Consider the following 27,809-nt stretch of genomic DNA (forward strand, 5'->3'; position numbering starts at 1 on the left):
TCCAGGACTCATAACAAGGCTGTTCCTAAACTCTTCCACTGGATCAAGTTAGAATCATAGAATCATAGAAAAGTTAGGGTTGAAAAGGACCTTAAGATAATCAAGTTCCAACTCCCCTGCCATAGGCAGGGACACCTTCCACTAGACCATGTCCCCTAAGGCTCTGTCCAGCCTGGCCTTGAACACTGCCAGGGATGGAGCATTTACCACCTCTTTGGGCAACCTTCTCAGAGATTACCAAAATATGTGTCCTGTTATATACAACCATTTTATGAATTTGATAAATCCGATCTGTATAGGAATACCAGGTTTGTTCTAGTGGAGCTCAGGCACAGCTATAGTCTAAAACTCACAGGGTATGTCTGTGCCACTCAGACTAGCCTTTGATGGGAGTGCCTGTGGTGGTCAGGCAGTTGAGTAATTGTTTATGTAGATTTTTTTAATGTGTTTACACTGTGTTTTAAAAGCAGATCCAAACTGCACTTAAACCCACATTTCCTATATTTTGCAAATTGTTTGGATGCAGAGCTGTGTCATGGGTTTTGGCAGAGCTCTGGGACTCCTAGATGAGGAAATCATAAATCCAGGCACAGGTTCTTCCTCACATCTCCATCTCCAGCAGAGGCACAGGCATGGGTGTGCCTGCTTGCCATTGCTCTGCCTCTATATATCTCATGATTCCATGCAGTAACTTCAGATGCCTGAAGCCAGGCAAGTTCTTTCTAAGTACATAGGCTGCTACACAAACATCTGAGGGTGTGCAGTGCTTCAGGTTGCCTTCTGGCTTGCATTTCACTGAGTAGTACTGACAGGGATCTGTCCAGTACAAACAGATCACACAATTCTTATCAGAAGTCAGATTAAATAAATGCTTTGATGAAAATAACATCTCCCTTGAACTCTCCCCCGGTAGAACTGAACACACTGTTCCAGCAGAAATCTTACACTGTGTATACAGGCAAGATCACTCCACTATTTCAGCTAAACTTTCCACTTCAGCATTAGTTCTCTTAACCACAGTCGTGGTCTAAGAACTCACATTGAGACATTCACTACCATGGGTCCAAGGTATTTTTTCTCTTAACTGATTTCCGAAACAGTTTCCCATCCTTTTGGCAGAGCTTTATTATTTGTCCCAGATGTTCTTCTTTGAATTTGGCTGTATATTTTTGATGTTACTGTTCACTCTACCTAATGAGTCTTTCTCATAAGATATTCTTCCTATAAAGACAGCCTGATAGCTACTGGCTTTATTTTTAACCTCTGATTTGTGTTGCCAGAATCACAAATTAATTATTCTCCTTTTTTTGCCCAGGACCAACATGAAGCAATGCTTCCCTTTTGCTCTTTTTTATATGTAATAATGATATTCATAGTCTTCTCATCTTTCTCTCATTTTCCAGTATTTCATAAATATGGTAACAGAATTTTTCAGTTAATTCTCTGAGGACCTCTAATGTAAACTATTGCTATGAAAATACTAGGAAAATGCTTAGCTCCAGCTGCTGTTCTTTTTAGCATTTGTGAAATGTTTCAGTGAGATCTGTTGATATGTTATACAACCCATCTGAATAGAAAAACAGGATCAACACATTTGACAAGCAAACTAAGGGTGTTATTCTGTTTGGGGAATTAGAACTCATTTGAACTAAGGCCAGTCAGAATAATTGAATCAGAGATCATTGAATCATAGAATAGTTGGAAGGGACATTAAAGCTCATCCAGTTCCAACCCCCTGCCATGAGCAGGGACACCTTCCACTAGAGCAGGTTGCTCCAAGCCCCATCCAACCTGGCCTTGAACTCTGCCAAGGATGGGACAGCCACAGCTTCTGTGGGCAGTCCATTCAGTGCCTCACCACCCTCACAGGGGTAATGAGATCTGCATAAGATCTCATTTCAATCTCCCCTCTGTCAGTTTAAAGCCATTCCCTCTCACCCTGTCACTACCTGCCCTTGTAAAAAGCCCCTCTCCAGATTACTTGTAGCCCCCCTGAGGCATTGGAAGCTGCTCTAAGGTATCCTCAGAGACTTCTCCAGGCTGAACAGCCCCAGCTCTCTCAGCCTGCCTCCAGAGCCAAGCTGCCCTGAACTTCTTCCTGAACTCCTCTGGACTCGTCCCAACAGCTCCACATTCCTCTTGTATTGAGGGCATCAGAGCTGAACACAGTACTGCAGGTGGGATCTCACAAGAGCAGAGGAGAGGGGCAGATGTACCTCCCGTGACCTGCTGGCCAAATTCCTTTTGATGCAGCCCAGCTTACGGTTGGCTTTCTGGGCCACAAGTGCACAATGCTGGCTCTGGTCCAGTTTTTAATCCACCAATATTCTCAAGCCCTTTGCAGGGCTTCTCTCAATCCATTCATCCCCCAGCCTGTATTGATATTGGGGACTGACCCATGTGCAGGTCTGTCTTTGCATTTGGATTTTAATTCTCCTGCCCACCTGTTTTCTAAAGCAGAAAAATATTAATTTTTTCACTGCCAATGAAAAATAAGAAATATACAAGTAGCATTCTTAAGTATAAAATCATAAGCATATGATATTCAATGAATATCTGCTTCATCTTTTTATTTTCTCTTATTTATGCTGATTTTTCATCTATAATCTTTATGCAAAAGCCTTTTGAGTCTGACATTTTAAATGTAGAATTGTAATCTTCTAATTCTCCATGTTCTACTTTTTTCCACCATTTCTATCTGTCCTATCCGTACTAATATACTGATACACACACTTGCAAATGAATGTATACTTGGCAACACTTTTCATTGTGCTTGCTCACCTACATATTAATCACTTGTTTACAAAGCAGATGTTTAAAGAAGATCTACAAGTCAATTTTTGTTAATATTGACAATTTGCAGTGTTTTCCTTCATTTTCCCCAGCTTCATGTGCTTTCATAATCTTCACAACATTTCCTCATCTCCAAACTCTGAAAACCTGATTTCAACATCATTCTCATGTTTTGGGGCGGAAAGAAAGGTCAAGGTATCATAGGCCTCAGCTGGCAAAGTACAGATGCTCTCTAGGTCACAGGCAGAAACATTATCAGCTATGTGCCTGCATTAATGAGATCACACAGCATCAGGATTACAGGGCCCAGCTCTGCACTCTGCCACTTTCAGCATTCCTGTGACATCAAAGGGGGACACAATTCAAAACCCAAACCTGGCCTACGGTCCTGAAACAGTATAAGGCATTGTCTGCAGTTTGTTAACCGGTGAAATCCCAGTGCCAAACCTAAAAGGAAAAATTCAGCCACCTGAAATTGAACTTATATAGACATAGGCACCAAAACTCTCCAAACCAAAATAACTTTGAAAGAAATCTATCCAACCCTACTGAACACAAGGTCACAAAACGCCTCTTGGGTTTTCATCCCAAATGTCCACAAGTGCTTTCAGTGTTATAAAAACATGAAAGTGTCCTGGTCTGTGCAACGAGCTAACCTGGTTTTGGACCAGGTGATAAAACTGAGAAGCACCCCACTGCCCCATAAAGCCAAGTTTTGCAAGTATACACAACACTACCAGATGATCACAGCATAAAGACAGGCAAAGTGCACAAGGTGGCTGTTTAGTAGGAATTCACATCAGGCAGGACTCATTGTTCAGCCTTTTAGTTATTACACCAAGGAAAAAAGAAAAAAGAAGTACAGGTTGCACTGCTTTTGCCACCTGGGGAGACTGCAGCCTCTGACTTCCTAGAAGTTGTGTTCATCCACTGTCAGGGACTGGTCTAAAGTAAAGTGAGTAAGGAGAGGAAGCCTTTCTGCTGAAGTGGACCTACTGCACAGAAAAGATGGAATTCATGGAATCAGAAAGGTCTTATACAAGGCTGTACCACGGAGAAGGTCTCAACTGAAACTTGGTCTCTCCAGGCAGCATGAATAAACCTCTTGTGCTGAAGGGTGCAAAGGTACCCTAGTATGTACTACTGAGCTCTAAGCCATTCTCCTGGGTACAGTATTGGTTTTGTTTGTTCTTCTGAAGTGTAAATTCTGACCAGAGGTATTTGGGAACTTAACTGCAGTGCTGAGACCTTTACTGGACTGTTCCACTCTTGTTATTCTGACAGCTCATGAGCAAAAATACTGGACTGCAAGAAAGCAAACTGGAAAACAGCATTAGCAGGTGTCTAGAAACAACGTACCATCAGATGGAGCAAATCAACTTACGAAAACAAATTCCATAGAAAGCTTTGCAAAAACGTCAGGTGAAGCTTTTCCTTTGGCAGGTCAGTTGCAGTAGGAAGCAAAAATGCACCGAGTTCCCTGTGTCTCTGCTAAAGGACACCGCTAACTGCTGGCTAGCAACAACCTATGATTGAGAACCCATTCTCCCTCACACTGAGAAGGTTCAGAAGTAGCAGCAAAACAGGAGCAGAGGCAACAGCAAAATGTGCTCAATGACCAGCTGTAATTCACTCCTTCCCCTCTCCTTGCAACTGCTTTTGGAAAAGTGCTCCGAGTGAAGATCAGAGTAGCAAAGCCTAGAATAAGAACTGCTTCACGTACCTTGCTCCCTGCTCAGGAAAGCAAAAGGTCTAACCCAAGGGCCTGGCCCAGAGCCCAGCTTTCCCTGGCAGCTCCCAGAGTCCAGCGCTTGTGCTGAATCTGCATCCTGCTGTGGCTTCCTGGAGAGCTGTTATTTGAGAGGATGGAGCAGAGCAAGAAAAGCCTAGGAAGATATTGTGTTCTGTAGGTTTTCTGAGGCCCGTATCGATGTACATTTTTCCTTTCCACAGCGAACACAGGTATGGTCAGAGTTACATACTGGTTATGAAAATTAGCTTTATAGGTAATGCAGCAATAGTGATGGTTTGTAAAAGGCATTAGGAGGAGTATCAGGAGCGGTATCATGGGATCATGTCAAGTATGTGTTCCTCCTTATACTGATGATTAACCAGTGCACAGTAAAAATATTTTAGTAAGCTGAGAAGTGACTTAATTCCTCAATATTTATTTGATATACATGGATTGTAGGGGAGAAAATGTTTGCCTGAAAGTTAAGGATTGTTTCATTATTTGTGATAAGGCTATAAATCTCTATGCAAAGAGGGGATCAAAGGGAATCACATGCCATTATGAATCCTGAGGCAGTCTGAAGCCTTCACTTTTCATATCTTGTCTCTGAACAAGGCAAAAATTTGAGCTTGAAATGGAAAAAAGATAAAGCAGGCTCCAGCAACTGAATCATCACCATCCGCTCCGGAGCGGAGTTACTATGGCAATGGCAGTGCTGCTGCACAGCTTCTCCTTACTCATTCTACAGGTATGACAGCAAACATATGTGGGAAATATCCACCTCACACGTGTGGCTCGCAGGAGAGACCCATGGGCTCCAGTGCCCAGTTCCTGCAGAGAGGAAGAGCAAATTCCTGTAATTAAAGTACGTGATTTGCAGTTATCCATGGAAACAGTCTTGGGGCAGGACCCAGGATTCTTCCTGCTGTTCTGTGCCTCGGGAAGGTGTATTCAGTGCTTAGAGGGTGTCTTATGAGCACAGAGAATCTTTAATGCAGGGATTCTACGCTATTTTTTTTTTCAGCTGTAACTACCTCACTTCTCTGAATTATAGATGTCTTGACACCACCAGGGAGGATGGTATCATCTTTTTGGCAGAGCATAGCTCGGAGCTCTACATAAGTAATGGACCTAGTCCTGATGCCAGCTTGATAAATTAGTAATTATATCTCTTTGTATATGCAACAATCAGTGTGTCAGTACTCACCAGTGTCCTCTTTCTTCTTCGAGGACCAGATGAATGCATCACCTTTCCTATTACTGATGGTATGTTCTCTGTACTGTACATAAAGGACACATTTGCTCTTAATTATTTGCGAGACAATACTTAATATTTACTCTCTAATAGCAGACAGAAGTTCCCCACAGGAACTGGGGCCCTTTGTAGGCAGCATACATGCAAAGGAAACCTTTGTCCAAAAATATTACTGCTGAAAGTACAGTTTCTGCAAACTCATTAAGTCCTACAAGCAGACATTTATGTGGAACCCCAAATGAGCTTCACACTGAGAATTTCTTCATCGTTTTTGTGAAAAAGAAGTCATTTCAACCCATTGTGTGAATGTGCACACAGCTCAGATTGCAGCCCTGATAATAAATGCATGCCTTTTAAGTAGAGCCACTCTGGGGAGCAGATGAAGAAGGTTAACACATGTGCATTAATCAATAGGAGGGTCAACAACAATTATCACAGTGAGAGGTAAAAGAGATGCTACAACAATAAACTACACTATGCCTTGCACAGAGAAGCAAGTACGGTTTTACATCTCTACATCTTCCATCAAAAGGTGGTGTTGAATAATAAGGAGCAGAGAACATCTGACACATTTTGCTACTTATACAGCATCCATCATATTTGTACCGGTAACATCTACCCCGTTATGTGTCTGCTTCATGCCTCACGCTGAAACCTCCATCACACCACTTCCCTATGAACATGTTCATGCCCCCCACGCCTTCCTGCACCCAGGGTAGCGTGTCCCGTCGTCCCCCCGTCCCCCGTCGTCCCCCCCCCCCCCCGGCTGTGCCCGCTCTGGGAGGCTCCGAAGCAATGCTGCTGCCCACTGGGATACCCGCGGCCCCGCTCCCGCACCTCGGGGAGGGCGGCAGTGGCGGCACCACGTGTCGGGGCGGGGAGCGGTGGGGCCGGGCTGGGCTCCACCACCCGCCAGCGACGCAGCGGCAGCGGCCCCGGCTGAGCGCATCCCTTCTCGCCCATGCCAGGTGTCCTTTCCCGGCTGCGACGTGACTGAGGAGCGATGGGGCCTCTGCGGGAGAGCAGCAAGGTGAGGAGACGGGGATGGCTGCGGGGACCGGGCGGCTGCAGGGACGGACGAGCGGCAGGGGCAGGCAAACCCCGGCCCCCCCGCTCGCCCGGAGCCTGCCTGGAAGGTGGAAGGAGGAGGGTGCATCCCAGAGTGTCCCTTCCCAAGCAGGAGCAGAAGACGCAGCTGGAGAAGGAGGTGTCCCGCAGCCGCATCCCCCGCCTGGTCCTCCGCCCGCAGCAGAAGACATCCCCCCCTTCCGAGTCGCCCTTTTCGGAAGAGGAAAGCCGGGAATTCAACCCGCCCAGTTCCTCCGCGGGTTCCCGCAGGACCGTCAGCAGCAACAGCTTCTGCTCAGGTACCGCAGAGGGATCCTCCCCTATGCTCCCGGCCTCAGTGCCTACCCAGCACCCTGGCCCCTCGAGGGATGCTCTCACCACTGGATGCAGCATCTGTGTGTCAGGCTCGTCCTAAGCCCTGATGAGCATCCTGCTTTGCAGATGAAGAAGGGCAACCATTGATTTTTCCAGTATCTGTTCTTTTAATACATGCCCATAAGCAACACCAGATGTTTCCATTTCGAGTTTGCTATCCACTGCTAAAATTTGGCAGTTTTACTGCAGCAAAATAGTTGCTTTAAAGAGAAAGATTTGTCTTAAAAACTGCAGCATGGTGTTGAGGCATCTGAAAAGCCCCTGAGCCAGTGTGTAAAACAGGGGAGTTGCTACTACAGGTATCAGATACAGGTCAACTACTGCTATTCTTTTTTTTTTTTATGATAGTGATTGTGCATGAATTGGAGCTAAATATGTAGGTGAAGTTTTCACTGTTAAAGTGAATTGAGTTTTGTTTATTTGAGCATTCAGGCTTCTCCTGGCAAGCCTGTTACCAGAGCTGGACATACCTTCTCTACAGAGAGAGCAATGTCTGGGTGATACATCAGAAGTGAATTACTATTTTCCAACTGTAGACCACAAAAGTGTCATTCGCTCTGCAACATAAGTATAACTCTTTATGTCAGGGACAGCTTGAAACCAGATATTTTATGTTACATATTTGTCCTGTGTAGAGTTCAGCACAATTCAAATGCCTCGACTAGCAGTGAATGACTCAGATTCCTACTAGTGGTGAGCAATCTTTTAACTGTTCACCACATAGGACATTATGCATGTGGATAACAGCACGGAAGGTCACAGCATGAGCACCTTGGGTTCGATATGTGTGTGGTAACTTTAAACATATTTTGGAGACTAAACATTTTGTTTTAATAGTTTTTTGTTTTTTCTTTCTTTTTTTTTTTTGCAGAGCCTAATAGTCAAACTAAAAATCTGAATCAAAAATCTGAAGTTAATATCAGAGCAAGTTCCTAAACTTCCTTTTTGCTTATTCATAAGGTACCAAAGGCTTTCCTGAGAACAGCCATAAACACACATATTTATCTTTGTCTCCACTACAGTGGATCAGATTATTGGTTTCAATTCCTTTAATGAAAAGCAGTGTATTTAACACTATCTACAAGAACAGTCAGTTTTCCTAGATGAGAAACACACTATCCATGTTAGAGTCTAGCTTGGGCAGATTTTGCAATTCAGGCTCAGTGAAATGATCTATTTGGTTATTGTTTAATGAACAATGCAAAATGTTAAGCAAACAACACAGTACTGTAGGACCAGTGAAGTCTTTTTCCCATGCCTTTGGAATCCCTCCATCTTACCTTACGTGAGTTTGCTGTTACAAACAAGTAAAATCTTTTGAAGCTTTCTAGAAATGCATTATTTTTATGATCTCTTCCAAATGGCTGCTTCTTATCCTGACTTTCTTCCCCTGTGTGTTGACAGGCCTTTCATCCTGGTTACTGACATTCTTTTTCGTATCTTTTGGGTCTGTATTGTGTTCTTCAGATCTCTTCAGCACAGAGCTGCCCAGGGATACCCTTGCTGTCCCTCTGCACTATGTGTGTTGTCTGGAGGCCCAGCAGAGCTTTGTATTTGCTCTTGGTGTGGCTGATCTCAAGGCTGGACAGTTTAAAGGCACCTTTCACAGAGGTTTCAGGAGGGCAGTGCTATTGCAAATGCTCCTGTTTATATTTCCTGTATTCATCTTCTATTCTTCCATGAATACTGCATTGATACAGTTTGCTTTTCTTTCCCATGCTGAGTCCTCTGCTTCCTGCGCACCCATACTACCCTGTTTGACTGCTCAGTCTTCAAACCTTTCACAGCCAAGGATCAGCCAAGGCCCTGTGCTCCATCCTAGTACATGGGGTCTTGTTCGATCAGTTTGATGGATTTTTCACTGTAGTGTAGGTATGATGACAAAAGTCATTGACTTGATCTCTCCTGTCTCTAGTGTCTCTTCCCTATCTTCCTTATGAAAATCCTTCTTTATCATAATATGTATAATTTAGATAGATAGAAATTCCCAGCGTCAGCAGGTGGCTGCTCATTCCTGCTTCTGGGGCGGGGACGGCAAAGAGCTGAGTGGGGAGGGGAGTGAAGCAGCCTCTCACCTGCCTCTCCTGGTGCTTCATCTTAATGGAGAAGTGGCATGTGCAGAAAGTGTATTTAAAATTAGCAAGTAATACATTTGGAAGAGGGGAGCAGATGGATAATATGAATGACAGTGTGATGGCAGTATGAAAAAGCTCATGAGCATTTGGATAAATATCTTTTTTGTAAATTGTTTGGAGCGTTAAACTTCAAAAGGTTCTTGATAAGATTGTATGACTTGACACCTAGAATAATTCCTTTCCTCTTTACCCTTCCCTTGACAAGTTGCTCTCTGCCTTTCTTCCCTTATTATTGACACAAAGTGTTTATGATCAGTAGATTTCTTTTTCCCCTCCTCCATTTAAACATGTATTTCCTGCTTGATTCCCTAGGGCTTATGAGGTTGTCCATTTGCCCTGTGTGCTTACATTGGTCACAACACATAAGTGAAGGCTTGGAGTTCTTCTTTTTCTCTAAGTGAGAGCAGCAGGGCCTTCTAGGTATCATTAATGATGGTTTAGGTGGAAGGAGCCTTTGGGAACTGTGGCAGTGCAAAAAATACCACTTGGCAACAGACATGAGACATTTGGTTTTACTTCTTAGTTTCTTTTGAAGAAGTTAGTTCTGGCTGAAGTAATTCATGTGATCAGCTCCTTTTGTCTTGGATGACTGGGTCAGAGACTCACTTGATCCTGTCAGTCAGTTATTTGCAACTGACTGTGTCAGTTTTGCTTTGTAAGTCTGTATGAAACATGATGAGGCTGTTAATCTTACCTGATATTCTCAACAAAACATGTTTTTAATATCCTTTTTTTTCTGCCAAGTGAACATGGATGCTCTCTGGATGTTGTGTAGCCAAGCTGAGCCTTTGTATCAATATCCAGTGTTCGCAATCCTTCCATAAAATCCTAGTGCATCTGGGGTCCTGTTTGTCATTTGATATGGGAGCACTTCTCTTCCTGCAGCCACTGCCCTCCTTTGGCTTGGATGTCGGCCATCAAGCTTGTGTGATGTCAAACCATGAACAAATGCTCTCAGCAGCTTCTGGCGCGGCTGCTACTGAGCACTTGCCCATGTCATGCGTGTTTACCTCATCAGTTGCACTTGGCTCTGAGTGGCTCTGTGCACTTAGTTACCTTCTCAGTCGGGTGGAGAGCGCAATTTAAGCATCAAGAACAAACCATCCACTTTTGGGCCTGTGGCAGAGCAGCTGCCAGGCTGCCTTTGGTAAGTCCAGCTGCAGTATTTGACTCATAAGAAATAAAATACTTAAGGCAGGGCGTTATCCTTGATTTCTGTGTACATGTCATTTTGATACCAAGCCAGCTGTGTATTGGATCAGAGGCAGCCTGGACATGCCAAGCTCAGGAACAGCCTGTTAAGCTTTTCATTGTAAAAGGAAGTTAGTTTGGGATCTGCTTTTTTTCTAGTTTCTGCTACTGAGTAGCTCAGTTTTTAAATTTCTCCTTATGAAGAAGATTTGTTACAAGCTGCCTTCATAACGATGCCCAAGGTTTCCTCCAGCTTTTCTTCAGAAGCCAGCTGCCTGAATTTCTGTACGTAATGCAGCAGTGCTTTATTAACTGAGATGCAGCTTTGCAGGAAGCAGCTTTGCATTTAATAGTCAGTTCAGCATAAGACTTTGTGAGCAAGGGAACTTGTTTTATACCCACAGCAAACAATTCCTCTTGGGCTTACCTGCAAACCACCTCTTTAATTGGACTGCATAGTACTACAGGCTATTGAAAATCAGTAGTGTCTGTGCACATGGATGATTGTGACTTAGTACAGCAGTTTTCCAAAATAGGAGCTGAAAGTTCAGTTTTGCTTTTCCTTTCAAATTTTGAGATCTGGGTTCAGTCCTTATTCCGTATCTTGTTCTTTGGTGCAATGACTTTTTGAAAATCTTGTTCTGTGTGGCACAGTAACTATGCTCCTGTACCGAGGCTGCACTATAAGCCCTGGGGTGCAGGCACTGCAACAGGAAACTCAGCATTACCATTCCCTGCTCCTGTGCACAGTCCCCTTGAACTCGGAGATTATTTGCCAGTTGACCCAGCTGGTGATGGATGCTGGGGCTGAGTTCACACCACCTATGTAAAAAAAAAAAAAAAAACAGGCTTTCAGCAGGTTTACTGAAGTCCATGTGAATGCATGACTCATATTGGTAGTCACAGACAAGAATAGAAGGGTTGTATGGGTGTTAACGGACAAAAAGCTGTATATTCTGGAACTGTGGTAAATAATTTATTTGTTAAAGCATTGAAGCAAGTTGCACTGTAACCACCTCGCCTTGGAGGCTACACTATTAAAGTATATGTACTTAAACATGTATTTCTGAATAGAAAAACAGAGAGGAAAACAAATGTTCAGTATTTTATCAAGTCAACAGAATGAGGCCAGAGAGATAGTATAGATTACTGAAAATAATTACTCTTCTTACTTGTGTGTATTTATAGGTATGTATAATGTATGTATTATTATACAGAAACCATGGGCACTCCCATTCTTGTTGCTTGTCATAAGAAAAAATATCTAATTTAAATAGTTCCTTTCTGGTTTATTTGTTGCTCTTTTTCAGTCTGAGTCACTAAATCAGAGATAGGCTTAAAAGTGCTCAAGTACGTGATACTGAAAGTTAGCTTCTCTTCCCTGCAGTCCTTTATGCTGTGCTTTTATAGGGTATTTTTGCCATTATTTGAAAGGTATGAAGTGGAGGTGTTCTCCAGCACATTTGCTTGCAGAACTCTCTTTAATGCAGCTCAGGATCACTGTGATACTAATTTACAAAAGCGCTGAAACAAAATCTGCTTGCAAAAATGCACGGATGGCCTTTGCATAGGGGCCACACTGTGACATGCTTCCTTTTCTCACTGCTGCTTCCCTGGAGAATTTCCTGCTGGCCTGGCTTACATGCAGTAATTCATTATTGCTTCATACTGTTAACCACTAGTTCTGTTTCTGTGGCTCAAGATCTGTTCCAAATATGGAAATGAGCAAAGTGCCTAGGTACTAAAGAGTGAAGCCTGCTGGTTCCTAAGCTTTTGGCCTTTCCCTGCTTCCTTTTCAACTTCACTATTTATTCCCTCTTACTAAGTAACAGCCTTTTTGTTTCTGTGCCACACAACAACATCTGGAAGCAAAAATATTTGACCTTTTGAATGCTTGTTGTCACCTTTTTATTTATCTGTCAGTACTGTGAACCTTTAAACATGACCTGAGCCTCCTGAGCCAGTAGAAGAGTTACTGTTCTCTCTGGCACATTTTGGATGTTATCCTGAGAACACTCAGTACCTCACCCTTTCAACCACCCTGTTCCTCACAGCTTGCTGTGTGCTGCAGCCTGAATTCAAAACTGCAATGTGTATTTTGCATATTGCCACCAATGTGTAATCTAATGCTTTTGTTATAAAGCACATTTCATGCAGTTTTCTATTCTTATGCATGTTGAAGAATATTACAACTTGTAGCAGGACTGAAACTTCAATTACAAGTCTTTGGTTTATTTTTTTGGTTTATTTTGTACTAAAAAAGAATCTTGATGTTTTAAACCCCTAATGTTTTAACCACACACTCATAGGGCTAATATATGTCCTTGAAATTCTGGAACAGTATTTTGATGTGTACATATCACCAGATAGGGTGGATGGGTTCTGTATGCGATAATGCTGAGTGCCAGTCTGGGCCTGGGGGAAGTTAACAAAAGAAGAAAAATAGGAGTACAGCAGCAATGGCTAGAATATATGTGGTTTCCTTCCATTACAAGGTAAACAGTGCAACATTGTGAGGTGATGTCGAAGCTGTGAAGGTCACAGTCCTCCTGTCAACCATGGAGGCAGAGCTGTGTGAGAACAAGGGGCTGTAATATGTTGTACCATTTGAGGAACAGGTACAAATTTCTATGTGGTCTACTGAAGATTTTTATTTCCAAAAATACTACCTTTAAAATTGGATAATGTATAATTTCTTCCTTTAATGCATAATGAAATTAAAAACACACACATAGAAATCCATCATAGAGTTAATATTAATAATTAATAAACCACATAGAGTTAATATTAAATGAGTAATCTTTCTTAGACTGGATGTAGTCAAGGCTTTCCTACCAGAGGCATCAGCAGTGGTTCCACTTCCAGCTACTGTCCTCAGAAAAGATTAGTGAGGTCTACTAAAGTGCTTAAAAAACCCTATCAAACATCCAAGACTCTTCTTTGTCTCTTTTTCAGACCCTTTCCTGTCCTCACCTTTAGTTAATACTTTTCTTTATAATTTTCAAATAGATTTTCAGTCCTCTATCATCTTAAAACCCTTGTCCAAGTATTACCTGTGATGTGATGTGGTGTGATATCAAAACTCTAGGAGCTGTGTTATTGGTGACCACAGCTCTGTCCTAGTAACAGTACTATTCTTATTGATGTTTTTACTAGTAAGCCTTTATGCTTTTGTTCCGTAATACTTCTACCATTTAGTGATACTATAAATGTAATGACAAGGCCAGTAATCCACAATAGAGTAATTTTTTTTCAGATGCTTTCCCAGAACTCACATCAGTTCTGCCTGTTAGTGAAATGTTCAAATAGAAGGAAGAGTAATAGATTTACTGCCAAAATCCATTATAATTTGCTGCTTCAGTGTAACTTATCTGTTGTATAGTCAAGATGTCAAGAGCGGATACCTTTAAGGACATGTTTATGGGAAATAAGGAACAAGGAATAAGAAATTTTCCCAAGGAAGTGGTGAATGCCCCATCCCTGGCAGCATTCAAGGTCAGGCTGGATGGTGCTTGGAGCAAGCTAGTCTACCGGAAGGTGTTTCTGACCATGGGGTTAGAACTAGATGATCTTAACATCCTTTCCAACTCAACCCATTCTATGATTCTGTGATTAACTACTTGCCCAAGCTGTAGGAGCAGGTCAGTCCATCTTCTCTCACCTTCCTCTCCCCTCTTATACATAATTTGAGCATGTCACCATTTATGCCATGCTTTGAGTGACCGGTGAGCAGTTTCCATACTAAATTTTCAGTAGTAACCATTCGTGTTCAACCTGTGGGTATGATGGAAGCAATGTCAAAGTGGCTGGTGAGGAACAGGTGTAAAAGTTACCTGTATATTAATGATAGGAACCACAGCAACAATCAAAAGGAGTTGAAGATGTTTAATCTTACCTGCTCCTGTTACCCCTCTGCCCACTTTGGAGATAGATTCTTTATTTCAGCCCATTTCTGGGCAGGTGAAGAGGTCTTCACCTCCTCCCATGAGAGTTGTCAGCAGGGTTTTGGAGGAGCCCACAGGTCTGTGGGAAATACTTATGTCACTACTGGGTTAGATTTTATAACTAGAACATTAAAATCAATAGTTCCAGCTTGAACAGGGAAAACCAGACTGGTTCCCAGATGTGGAGTATCTAAAACATGTCAAGGAAAAGAATGATTCTATGTGTGTAGGTTGTACAGGACCTCTGGAGATTGCTTCATCCAGCCACCTTTGTGCAGAAGGACTGTCTCCAGTACTACATCATGTCAGCAATGGCTTTGTCTATCCAAGTCTAGAAAAGCTTCAAGGACAAGAGTTGGCACAGCCTCTCAAGGTAACTTCAAGGAGCCTGCCTTCTTTCTCGGGCAAAATGGAGCATACGTAATTCAAGCTCTGTCTGCAGAGACACAGAGATTAAATGTGGAATTAATTTGCTTAGCAGAATTTCATGTAAGTAGGCCTCCTCTATTTTTCCTGTCAGGGCTGTAGTTTTGGTGGCTTTTCGACTCTGCTTTAGTGCGCTCGACTTTGGTAAGACATGTGCCTCACAAGCACAGGATAATTTTATTAAATACTAACCCAAACAGTTTTTAAAAATAGCTGTAAACTGAGTTTAGAATTGATCAGATGAACCAAAACCAGTAGCATTTTAGGGCTCTGCTTTTAGTGAAGTTGTTAACTACTTTCTGTCAACAGCCTGTGTGACTTTGCAGGTTTGCAGCTGACAGATTGTTAGTACCAAATGACTAATCTTTTAGTTATTTGTAGGTGGCAAAATGATGTGGGCAAGTGAGGGTGCCTTTAGAGAACCATTCCATATTGTGATGAGATAGGTGTTAGACTCCTACCTGTTGAGAGCCTCATGGTGTTGATCTGAGTATGTTCCACATCTGTCTTTCTGTATGTACTACTCATTTTACACTACTGTGTTTTATCCTGCTGCTTTTATCGTGTTCTCCAGGTGTTCCAGAATGATGCTCTGAGTCTCCTCTTAGCACTGTTTTCTGACTGGATGGTGAGCCTTTACACCAACACTGGTTCAGCTGCCAGTCAGAAGAGTGGTTGCACTAGTCAATGGAGAAAGGCGAGATCCTCCAGACAGTGACTCAGAGTAGTGGGATGAGTAAGCCTGAATTAGACTTTCCTCCTCCAGAAGAGCCTCTTTCTCTCCAGTTAATACAGCATGAACTTTACAGGTGGAAGCTAGGTGATACATTCCCTTTGGTGTCTGTCAGGAATTCTCATTAATACATAAAACACCCCTGTGGTAAAAGGCAAAAGAAAAGCAAAGCATGTAGGGTGTCAAAAAATGTGGAGCAGACAAACAGATTGGGAGATTAACCTAAAAAAATTCTAAAATACCCTTAGTGGCACCCTCACCATCAACAGCCAGCTAACACTGCGCCACGCTCGCAGAGCCATGGTCACCCAGACTAACAGATCCTGGGATTAATTGAAGGGGAGTCAGGTAGAAGTCAGAAGACTATTTTTGCCCTGGTACACTGAGTATTTACTTACTCGTGGGCCTTCATTAGAGGCCCATGTTTAATTCTAGAAGCCACATTTCTAGTGGAAATTCAAAATATTTACAGCCTGAACACTGATCAAGGGAACTTTAAGAGGAGATGAAAGTGGGACAATGAAGTGAAGATAAATAGGGGATGGACAGTTCAGACTCATAAAAGTGCGTAACTAGATTTGACAGCTAGGAGTGAAAGTAAAAATAAGACAGTGGCTCCTCAGAGAGAGCATCATTAATTATTTGGTGTATTACATAAGGTGGTTATATATTCAGTATCCTTTGAAACCTTTAGGAAAAAGCAGTGTTTTTCTAAAGAAGGTTCTAAGGCATATTCAAATGAAATTTCTAACTCCTAAAGTGCCCATAAAACCAGAGAAAATCACGTCATAATGTATAGCCTCAAAGTCTAGAACACTATTTTTGTTAGTTGTTAGAGTATTATTATTTTTAATGCTGCTGTTTATACTTTGACTTTTCTATTTGAAAGTTAGTGCATGCAAATGTCAGAGTACTCTGAGCAACCTCCCTGATTGTTTGTTAGAGAAGACACTATATCCCATGCTTGGCTTTGAAACTTGGCAGGCATGCCTGATCTGGGAGAAGGGTTGGACATGCAGTTTCAGTGATGAAATCCAGCTGATGTTCAAAGGGAAAGTACTCCCAGAGCACTCTGAGGAGGCCACTGTGAAAAAAAGACACTATGAATATCGCTAAGTAAACAATGAAAGTCTTATGTTATAAATTTGTTTTTTCCCTCTTGTGCAACTCAATAATATAGACAATATCAGAAGTGATCTTGTGCTGTGAAATACTTTCACAACAGTATTTGCCAGCTTTCTCTCTTCTGTCTTCCTGATGCTCATGTGCCTGGGAAGGTAAATCAGGTTTCTCTGTATTCCTGAGGAGTCTAGACCTGAAATCCTGCTGGGGCAAACATCTTGCCAAGTAATAGGACTGAATCCATAACTGACCTTGCTGAAAACTACATTGCTATCCTGTCTTTATATATTCATATCAGCAGAAAGTGAATACCATTGTGGGCTTATCTGCTCCTATTACCTTCCTCCTTTGGAGACAGATCCATTATCTCTGCCCATTTCTGGGCAGGTGGAGGTCCTCACCTCCTTCCATCAAAGTTGTCAGTAGGGTTTTGGAGGAGCCTGCAGGTTTGTGGGTAATACTGAAACCACACTGCACCCTTCCTCTAGAGGATGAGCAGCAAAGGTGTTCACTGCCGCAGTGTGCAGAATGTATGGTCAGGCTGTCTGCAGGGCAGAGGGAGCATCAGTTTGGTTTACACTTAGGGTCCACAAGGAAGTTTGTTGCTCTCCTGTGGGGAGTTCACCTGCAGTGTTAAATACAATTAAATAGCCTGTTAAGGCTTTGGTAGCAGGGAAAAACAAAGGTAAGTGCAAGTAATTTGGGTCTCACTGAGCTGCTGGATACCACCTCAGGACTTTTTCTTGTGCCAGAATGCTGGGCTGCAGGTCAGATGGGAGGTGGATCCCCCAGACTATAGCCAAGCTTTGCTTGCCTTTGGTGGGGAGCACCAGCACTTATATGCAGCTGTGTCTGTCTGTGTAAACTCCTGTCAGAGTTAACACTCTGACACAGAAAACTGTCTCTCTGCACCTTGGCCTAGATTTGGACAGTTCTAATTTTGCTTAAGTTTCTGGCTAATGCTAGGTCAAAGGAGTAGAAGTTACACATAACACAGAATATATAACAAACTGTAAGAGGAGAGGGACTACAATAAAATCACTAATTTACTTCATTTGGAGAGGGAATGCTCACCTGCTTATTGGTGTATTTAAAGATCACAAGGGGTATAAGTAGAGAAGTGCCAAGCTCATTTGTACCAGGCTCATTTCTTCCTTTAATAAATGCCCCACTGCAATGAAAGCTGATGTCCTTAAGGGTAAAATGAGAATGCATAGACATATCATATGCGATCATAGTGTCAACAGTGTAATACCAGAGGTAATGGTGGCAGTATGGTATTTAAAATACTTAAATTTTAATGCTATTTTGTATGCTTTCTTTAGCTACGTCATTTCCTTATTGCAGTCAGCTTCAAGTATTTGAGTTTTTTACTGCCCTAATTCTTAACACTGAAGTTTAGTTCTTTTGTTATTTAAAGGTTTTATAAACTCCTGATGCTCTTCCAGGTAGCATATCTAGCTTTGGGTGTAATTTTTATATAAAGCCTCCCATATAAAACACGTCTATGAGGGCTGCAGAACCTGTGCAGGTATTGCAGTGGTTTTACTGGTGGAGAGATGAAGTAAACAGTTTGGGTTGGGTTTTTTTAATGCAAAGTTTTGAAAATAAAGACACATAAAGAACTAAATAGAATGGTCACAATTAAAAACAAACTGCATGAAGCTTCACTTTTCAGAATGTATTTATAAATGTTTGTGTGCTTCTGAAGAGCAGATGAGTTGGACAAAGCTAAAGGAGCTGCTTAAATGCAGTTCAGAAGTTCACTCAGCATGCTGATCCATTGCCCTGTAGGTGGCATTAATTCAGACTGCAAAAGAGACTGAACCCTTGAAGAAAGGAAATGGGTGCTGATCTGGGAGGAAACCGCTGCCTTCTCTTTTCTTTCTATTAGTTTATACAGTGATGTTGATGGGAATGGAAAGGATAAAAAGTAAACTAAAATAATGTGGACAGCAATCCTGCTTTAGTCAGGAAGAATACGGAGATGGGCTGAAAACCTTATTACACATCTTCTCTTGCATTTTCCTAGGGACCAAACCTGAAGCCAGCAGCAAGATGGCAAAAGGAGATGTTTGTAGGTTCAATTGAGCTGATGTGAAGGAATGAAATACAATGAAGTTGTACTAGGTGCTTTGCAGCATTACTGCCCTTTGTGCCTTGGCAGATAATCCTGGCAGTAGGCAGGGCTGCCCCATGGCTTGGCATCATGGCTGGCACTTTGCAGGGGCCTGGACAGCAACACCTCGGGCTGCTGACTGCTGATACGTGCTAAGACATAAAACATTAATTGAGTGGTCAACACCTACAGGTACCTTGCTCAGTATTGGATGCAGAACGCGGAGAAGTAAGAAGCAGAACCTCGGAGCAAGTAGCAGGCGAGGAAAACTGGTTCCCATGAAAGGATGAGGTTGTTTTACTGTACTGAGGGAACAGTAGTTAACAGCTGCTTTTCCCTGAGGAGGAGAGGTGGGCAGGGAGGGAGTTAGGTAGTTACAGGATATCCCTTTTGTCTCATAAATGCGCAGTCATATACTGACTTTTTGAGCAATCTTCCCATGCAGAGCTCATTGCACGATCAGGCTTGACCTGAATTATGAACAGGGTGGAAGTGGTAAGTGCAATATGGTCATGCAAATCTTTTGGCTCAGTTGCTGATGCTTCTTTGAGTTTCATGTTAGGTAAAGAGAGCAGGGTGCAGTTGCATAATTAAGATGGCAGCTTTCATTTTGTACTGGGAAAGAACAAACAATTACATTTCTTCAGGGGAGTAAACATTCAAGACTTCCTTTTGTCAGAGTAGTCTGGTTTTGTCATGTGTCTTTAAAACCACCATGACTTTTAGGGGAGCTCTGATTGCAGGAGATGTGATTAGATGAAGGGGGTGTTTGATATGTGGATTTCATCTGGACTCAGACTTCCTACTTTGCATTTTATTGTTAAGAGCTGTAGTGTTTGTATTCCTGGAGGTCAGGAACGTGGGTCTGTTCTTGAGGTGGCTGCTGATACCACAAACCACTGGTATGCCCTCAGAGGAATTTGGTCTTAAACAAAAGCAGTCTGTGTATAATACACCCTCTTCAGAATTAGGTGCCTCACAGCCACTTGTCAAGAAGGAATAGCTCTGTGATCACAACAGCTTTAAGAGGAAAAAAAATTGAGAAACATTTATTAATTCCAGTTAAATTAAAATCCTGACTTTGTGCATATGGACTTGACGTTGTTCTCTTGCTCACACAGGAACAGATTTTGAAGGAGAGTCCATGGCCTCCATGGGCCATGTTAGCTCTTCATCCAGTGTACACTACACAAGCCATTCTTGTGTCTTATGTGCATTTCCTCATTTCAGAATACTCCCGAACCTAGCTACGTCAACAGAATTTATCTTAGATCTGAGTTTTTATTATGTAGCCCCTGATTTTGTATTTTGTCAGACTTTCTGTCATAAGGTATTCAAGACTTCTTCGCAAAATGGGAGAAGTGAATACCTTCTCACCAGGTTTCAGAAACAAAGTTGTACGTATCAGGTAAATGGCTACAAACAGTTGTAGTGCAAACACTTTTTTGTTTGTTTAATTTTCTGCTAACATTCACATACTTACTAGTTAGAAATGTTGATGTTTTCCCTTTTGCCTTCAGATGACACTGGCTGTCCCAGTAGCCAGTCAGTATCTCCGGTGAAGACTCCTTCTGAGGCTGGGAACAGTCCTATCAGTTTTTGTACTGGTAGTGATGGAGACTTCTGCAGGAAGAAATTCAGTCCAGGATCAACAAGTGAAGGCAACCCACAGCTGAGTCGATCTAAGAAGGAGACAAAGACAAGCTTTGTAAAGCCTGGTGAGTACAATATAGTGCCTTTCATTTCTTTAATGACACTTTCTAATTTGCTATTACATCTGCAGGTATCTGCATACATTGTGTTGTGCTGCCTCTGATACCACTAATGCTCATAGTAAATAAAATAGTTGGGTTCTTTCTTTGGAGCCACCTACAAGGTTTGGAAACAGTGTTGGTACTACCTTTTTCAGGAAAATATAATTAATTGATGTCTTCACTTTCTTTTATGAGGCTCAATGGTGATGCCAGGTAACTGAAACGGGTTTTATCCTGTTTCATGGTAACTGCACACATATTTCACTGGCCAAAGATAAATGACTCTTACCATCAAAGCAAAGAATTACAATCTTCTGATGTTGTTAGATTTATTGCTGGATCCTGCCTAAAGTTTATGCTGCCAGGTTGTGATAGCTCTGGGAATACAACATGTCAGACCAAGGCAAGACTAAGCAACTATGTATGTAGCTTAGTAAAATGTGGATTATGGATTTTGAAAGTTTTTTTTCTACTGAGGAGTCCTATACACATGGAAAAGTTATGCACATTTCAATAAATTATTTGGTTTAATTATTACACTTAAATTGACCTACAATATCAAGTTATTAGCCTTTTGCAGTAATAGTCAGAAGTTGTCTTAATTTTAGTTGACAGTATTATTTCAAGTCTTTGAATGGACTTAGTTTAGGTATTTAGGTATTCTTCTAAGTGGGCCATCCAGTAACTGTTGGTACCTCTACATCAGTTGATCTCTAAGACTGGAAAAACTGTTTCTTGATTTCAAGCCTATTGCTCTTTGAGATCCATCAAAACTCTCAGAGCAGGAACAAGGTCTGATTCACAGAGTATTTCTAAGTTCCTTGTGCTAAATATCTCATAACTTTTTTTAGTGGAAAGTTGTAAAAAACTGCACCATAGCGTAAGCACTGACACGTGTGAGGGACATTCCTGAAATGGGGAGCATGCCAGGGAACAGCTGGGGTTCATTTTCCTCACTGTTAGTCACAGGGGTTAATGTAACTCCCATTGCCATCTCTTGGCTTCAGGCGGATCCAGTGTTTTCCCCATGACCTACTTGCACATGAATTTCAGGTGACTCAGTCGGGAATATCTAGCCCTTGTGAAAAGAGGGGGCAGCGTCATGTAGCAAAAGACACAGGGGAGCAGTAGAAGGGAAGTGGGACATGGGAGGAGAGTAGCAGCAACATGTCCTTGTATATAACCTAATTCTCCATATAACTGGATACTTCAAACTCTGGCACAAAAGGGGTGGTGCATAGTATCTTGATACCAAAAGCCCTTACTGATTTATGGAGACAATCTTTACTTCATATTTATCTGAAACATCTTCTGATAATGACTACATAGCAGGAGTATATGATATGATATGAGATATGAAAGACAGAAATGCAGCCTACCACTGTCTTTTACAGACTGTGTCCTGCACTACATTTTTGCAGGCAAGTACATCAATCAGCGTACACCTTCAAAATGCCTGCCATTTTGCTGAAATAAATTTATTTTTTTCCAGGATTGTTTTCCTGGAACAATCTGAATCTCAGAAGTAGCATTCACACAAATATTTAGATAATTCAGGAAATATCAAAGTGGGACAGCAATGGGAATGAACCCTAGGACATTTTTAGGCTGTTTGCAAGTTCCAGTACTTTTCTGCTACTTATGCAACATCACTTCATCTTTCTTTTCTATACTTCAAAATATGAAATGCAACATAGCTTTTGTTTTCCCTGTCGTGGTTTAAGCCCACAGTAGCTCAGAACTATGCAGCCACTCACTCACTCCCCTGCTTCTTTCATGCTTGGGTACATGAGCATCTACATGGCGTACCTTCACCACCAGGCTGTGCACCTGGGCAGTGATACCTTGCCACAGTGCAGCAGCCCAGATGGGTTTACCTCTGTGTTGCCAGTTGCTCTGCTTCCATTGCTGCAACCACCCCCACAGGGCAGTTGCCACCATCCATGAGTCAGTATAAAGTACTGGCCCCCTTTTCTCATTCAGCAATGTCCAAGGCTAGATGGATGGCTTTCACCTTGGTAAACTGACTCGATTCACCCTCTCCTGCAGCAGTTTCTGCAGCTTGTTGTCGGGGACTCCATACAGCTGCCTTCTATCTCGAATGCTTTCCTACAATACAGCAGGACCCATCAGTAAACAAGGCATATTGCTTTTCATTTTCTGACAGTTTATTATATGGTAGGGCCTCTTCAGCAAGCATCACCTCCTCCTCTGGTGACATTCCATTCTTTGCCCTCTGGCCAGTCCATGATGACTTCTAGAATTCCTGGACAACTGGGATTTCCCATTTGAACTCACTGTGTAATTAGTATAGCCCACTTACTCCATGTAGCATCAGTTGCATTATGTGTAGAGGACACCCTGCCTTTGAACATCCAGCCCAGCACGGGCAACCAGGGTGCTAGGAGGAGCTGTGATTCAGTGCCAATCACTTCTGAAGCAGCTCAAACTGCTTCATAGGCTGCCAATATCTTTCAGTTGGGGTATACCTGGCCTCAGATCCTCTGCACCCCAACTCCAAAAGCTGAGGGGTTGAGCTTGTGTCTCCCCTGGAGCTTTCTGCCAGAGGCTCCAGGTAGGACCATTCTCCCTGGCCGTGGTGTAAAGCACGTTTTTCACATCTGGCCTGGTCTGGACTGGTCCAAGGGCTACTGCATGAACTCAAGGGGCCCACTTGCCTACATACTTGCCTATACTGTCCCACACACCCTGCCATTCATGACTGTCTAGCCTCAGCAAAAATCTCTTGGTGGTTCTCTTGGATCTTTGTTTAACCCTAGACAAGACCCAAGCATGACCCTGCTTAACTTATGAGATGAGACAAAATTGGGTGTTCTCAAGGTGTTATGGCTGTGGGTAAAACGTGCAGTATTTGTGGCAACATGCTGATCCCCAGCAAAAGGAGCAGTCAGGTTTCAAGAGTAGCCAAAGGCCATCCAAAACCTTTAGAATCCTCAATGGGGGAGCAGAGGGTGTGAGGGAATGTCTCCTTCATAGGTTGACCCTCCAAGGAGGAAAAAAAAGATCTGTAATTGCTAAAAATGCCCTTTATATGCCTCCCAAAGTACAGAGGTGATGAAAATGCTGAGAAAGCATGCCAGGCCACTTTCATGATCAATGATTTTAATGGTATTACAAGTCATTACCATGAAATACAGTGAAACAAGAACCTTAGCTCAGGCCCCACAGCTGATCAACTCTAAAACAGCAATGTTCACTGCCAGTAAGGTATGACATGCTGAAACTCTGAGACCAAGTGCAACAACTCTGAGAGCAAATATATCAGCAATCAGCATTGTGGTGAGTGACTATTAATCAGAAACTATTAATGCTTATAACAAATACGATTAGACACACTTTGGTCAGATCTGTTATCTCAACTCCTCGTGCCCCATGTTGGGCGCCACAAAGAACTGTTGTGGTTTAAGCCCAGCTGGTAACTCAGAACCACACAGCAGCTCGATCACTTTCCCCCCTTCCTCCCCCAGCTACCGGAGGGATGGGAGGAGAATTGGAAGAATTTAACACCCCATGGGTTGAGATAAGAACAGTCCAGTAACTAAGGTAGAACACAAACTACTACTGCTACCACCAATAATAATAATAATGATAAGGGAAATAACAAGGGAAGAAAATACAGCTGCTCACCAGTCACCAACTGATACCCAGCCTGACCTGAGCAGCAATCTGGGACTTCTGGGTGACTCTTTCCAGTTTACATATTGGGCATGATGTGCTGTGTTATGGAATACCCATTTGGCTAGGTGTCCTGTCTCTGCTTCCTCCAAGCTTCGCGTGCCCCTCCTCAACGGCAGAGCATGAGATTGAAAAGTCCTTGATTGGAGTAAACATTACTTAGCAACAGCTACAAACATCTGTGTTATCAGGCTAAATCCAAAACATAGCACTGCACCAGCTGCTAAGAAAAAGAAAAATAACTGTTACAGCTGAACACAGGACACTAAGGGCCTTAGGCATTGCTTTATGGATCTAAGTCATCTTCACCTCTTTAAGTATTAACAAACTAGATTTGGGTATCACTCATAATTTATGTTGTCTGTGTAAGGAACCATACTTAACCCTGAAATGAATTATCACTGCATCTTGCTAAGCCTCTGAAAGATTTATAACCATGAAGAAATTATTCATTTGGGATAGTTGGTAATGGCTTTTATTGTGCATTAAATCTGAATCACAGCAGTGTTATAGGTGAGTTTGGCTTAAAATTTGTGCCTGCTTTCCCATGAAAGGATGGAGAGGACAGGAACATTAAGGAAGATCTATAACATCCTCTCCAGAAGAAAGTTACAAGCCTTTTAGATTCAGGGCTGTAGAAGTTGCTCCTTCTTTGGATGTGATTCATTTATGCAGTATTAAAAGCAATGGAAAATGTGTTGCAGAAAATGCCTAGCAAAAAGGCACAAACAGCTTTGTTAAAACTAGTATTACTGAATTCTAGTTTCTGTAATTGAATAAACAGGAGCATAAACACTTCTACATGTTCACATTTTCAGTGTACTCCTCCTGCAGAGATCCATCCTGATTTCCTGCAGTTCATATCCACATCTTGTTGCGAATAGCGGGAACTGCTTTCTTTGACAGTCTTTGTCATATCATTTTTTTTTAGACTTCCTTTAGAATGCTTAGTACTAGAATTCAAAATCTGGATCTGCAAGCTAAAAAGTACTGATAAACTTTCAAAGACATGTGGATAGAGAAAGGAATCTTGGGCAAGAGTTGTGTCAGTAACTTTTAAAAGGCTTGCATGTTTAAAATAACACAGAGATGTACCTGTATTTGAATGTCTGTGAGCATCATTTGAGAAGGGCACCTGAGCAGCTGACTATGTTCGGCATTTCTGGCAGAAGTTCTGATCTTTGCTTTCTTGCTTTTGGTGTCATGGGCATACATGGAACAGTTGAGGTTGCTGTTGAACTGGCTCTTAGAGCCTGTGGAATTGCTGAAGTTCCACATGAAATTGTTAAGACTTAAGGTAAAACATTAAGATTGTCCCAGACTTGTCCCTTTTGCACCTTCAGGAGGCTGCAGAGTAGAGATGTAAGCACCACTGCATTAAAGGAGACCTAGGTGAGCCATAGTTAGGGGTCAGCTCCCTAAGCCTTGTCAAGACTGGCTGGCTGTAATTCACAGCTCAGTTCAGGAATAACCATTCCAGATAGGAGTAGACACTGGCACAGGTTTTCTGGAGAAGTTGTGGAGTTACCATCTATGGAGACATTCAAAACTCAGCTGGGCATGGTCCTGGGCAACCTGCATCAGCTAGACTTGCTTGAACTGGGAATCAAGCCAGGTAGTCTCAAGAGTTCCCTTCCACCCCCATCAGTTCTGTGATTCTGTGTTGTTGGATTTTTTTTACTTTAAATAGTGCATCACCCAGATCTGTAGTTAAGTAGCTGCAAGGTACAATTTGTGCTTTTTCTGCCCTATCTTTCATGTCCGTGTACTGACATTTCACTTACAATAAGATTATCAAAATAGAAGTATAAAAAAAGAATAACTTTTAACAATCGCTATTCAAGTTAAAATGTCATCTAACTTTCAGCCATAGTAAGTAGCATTGTACTGAGCATATGTGGCCAATATGATCTTTTTGACTTCTTCCTGGTGAATTTATTAAGTCATAAGCAAGTGACCCTCAGGGTAGGATGTCCGAGTCTGCACAGATTAATCATTGAAAGTTTTAAGATTATCAGGAGTTTTAGGAGAGACAGGTGGGGCAGACTGTAATTGGACTTAAATTGCTTATGAGTACTCAATAGGTGCTGGTAACTTTTTTAGTCAGTGTTGGAGCTGATGATAATGAACAAAAATGAGGCAAGGGAAATAACCCTGGGTAACTGGGAATATTACAGTTAGAGCTAAATAAGCCAAACTGATCAAAGAAATACAAGCATCAGATGCAAATTATGTCTAGCCGTTAAAACGTAATGTTCTTCCTGCTTTTTTGTGCTGTCCACTGTGTAAGGATTAGATTTCCAGGATATGAAATATCCAGGAACTTGTTCTTGGGGCCACCCTGTGCAAATAAGAGTAGTGGCTACTTGATCCATTAGTGTAAAATTAGCAGGTAAGTTTTATCCATATTGCTACCCTCCTTCCATATATGCCTGTATGCTAAAGGCAGCCACTCTGGTTATTTTAAATTAAAGCTCTGATTTAGGTTGTATTACTGACATCTGGCTTTATGATTCTGTAGCTCTTCTGTCAGCTCACTTCCTTTCTTCAGTATGACACTGTGGAAATAATAGTGTCTGACTCTGAAATGTATATGTATGTGTTTCACTTGAAAAGTAGATGAATCTGTGTGCAAATACTGAGAGAGGATTGTCTTAGAGGTAATTCTGGAAGTATACTTCACTCTTAAGGACTTTGCCTTTTAGAATGCAGAAAGATGCAATGATTGGACTTGTTTTATCTTGGGAAGTCTGGTAAAATATTGGAAAGACATGTTTTACTGGTAAATTTATCCAAGAAGATTGTATCTTGTATTTGCGTGGCTTATGTTCATTCTTTACACCGAGTTTCTGCAAGCAGTGGGGAAAAATAATAGAACTGTTGTCCCCATTGTTCAGGAACAATGGTACAGAGTACAAAAAACAAGTTACAAAATGTACTAATTTGAATAGATCCTATGGTAGGCAAAGGTTTATTGTTCCGTGTAACTACTCATTAGTACTTCTACCTCTTACACTGAAATACATTTTAAAATGCTGCTGTTGTACCTTGTATACTAACACAAAGTCCCACTGTTGGGTTGTTTTGAAGAAAGACAGAAAGCAGAAAACCTGTATTTAGAGATAGCAATCTGACTTGACTGATCCCTAAAATAAATGAGTGTGCGTCAGTTTAAAAGCAGAAATCACACAAAGGTGAGAGTGATGAGAAGACTGGTGACCTCAGTACAATGTGCCTGTCTTTCTCCTGTCCCTTATTTAGCAGTACTTTGTAACCCACATTCCAAGACTGCACCTTTTCTGGGGGATGGGTAATTAAGAACAAGGGTATGTCAAAGAACATTTAACCTGGTGTCACAGAACCAATAAATTGAGGCCTCTTGCCTGCAAAGTTAAAAGAGAGCACAGCCTCGGTGAGTCTGAATGCTCACTGTGGATCATTAGTTCTCAATTATGTTACTGATCTT

At 42.0% G+C, this 27,809-nt stretch overlaps 1 protein-coding gene across 1 annotated transcript in view; it reads left to right on the forward strand.

Moving 5' to 3' along the window:
• Positions 1–6,694: 6,694 nt before the first annotated feature.
• The window catches only part of SYBU (syntabulin), a 41,574-nt gene continuing 20,459 nt past the window's right edge, over positions 6,695–27,809 (forward strand). Inside the window, exons 1-3 of the mRNA XM_005150988.3 lie at positions 6,695–6,810; positions 6,961–7,147; positions 20,414–20,611. Of these exons, the coding sequence (XP_005151045.1) occupies positions 6,784–6,810; positions 6,961–7,147; positions 20,414–20,611 (412 nt within the window). The 5' untranslated portion in view covers positions 6,695–6,783. The remainder of the gene's footprint in view (positions 6,811–6,960; positions 7,148–20,413; positions 20,612–27,809) is intronic.

This window comes from Melopsittacus undulatus, chromosome 1 (genome assembly GCF_012275295.1).
Source record: "Melopsittacus undulatus isolate bMelUnd1 chromosome 1, bMelUnd1.mat.Z, whole genome shotgun sequence".
Classification (NCBI taxonomy): domain Eukaryota; kingdom Metazoa; phylum Chordata; class Aves; order Psittaciformes; family Psittaculidae; genus Melopsittacus; species Melopsittacus undulatus.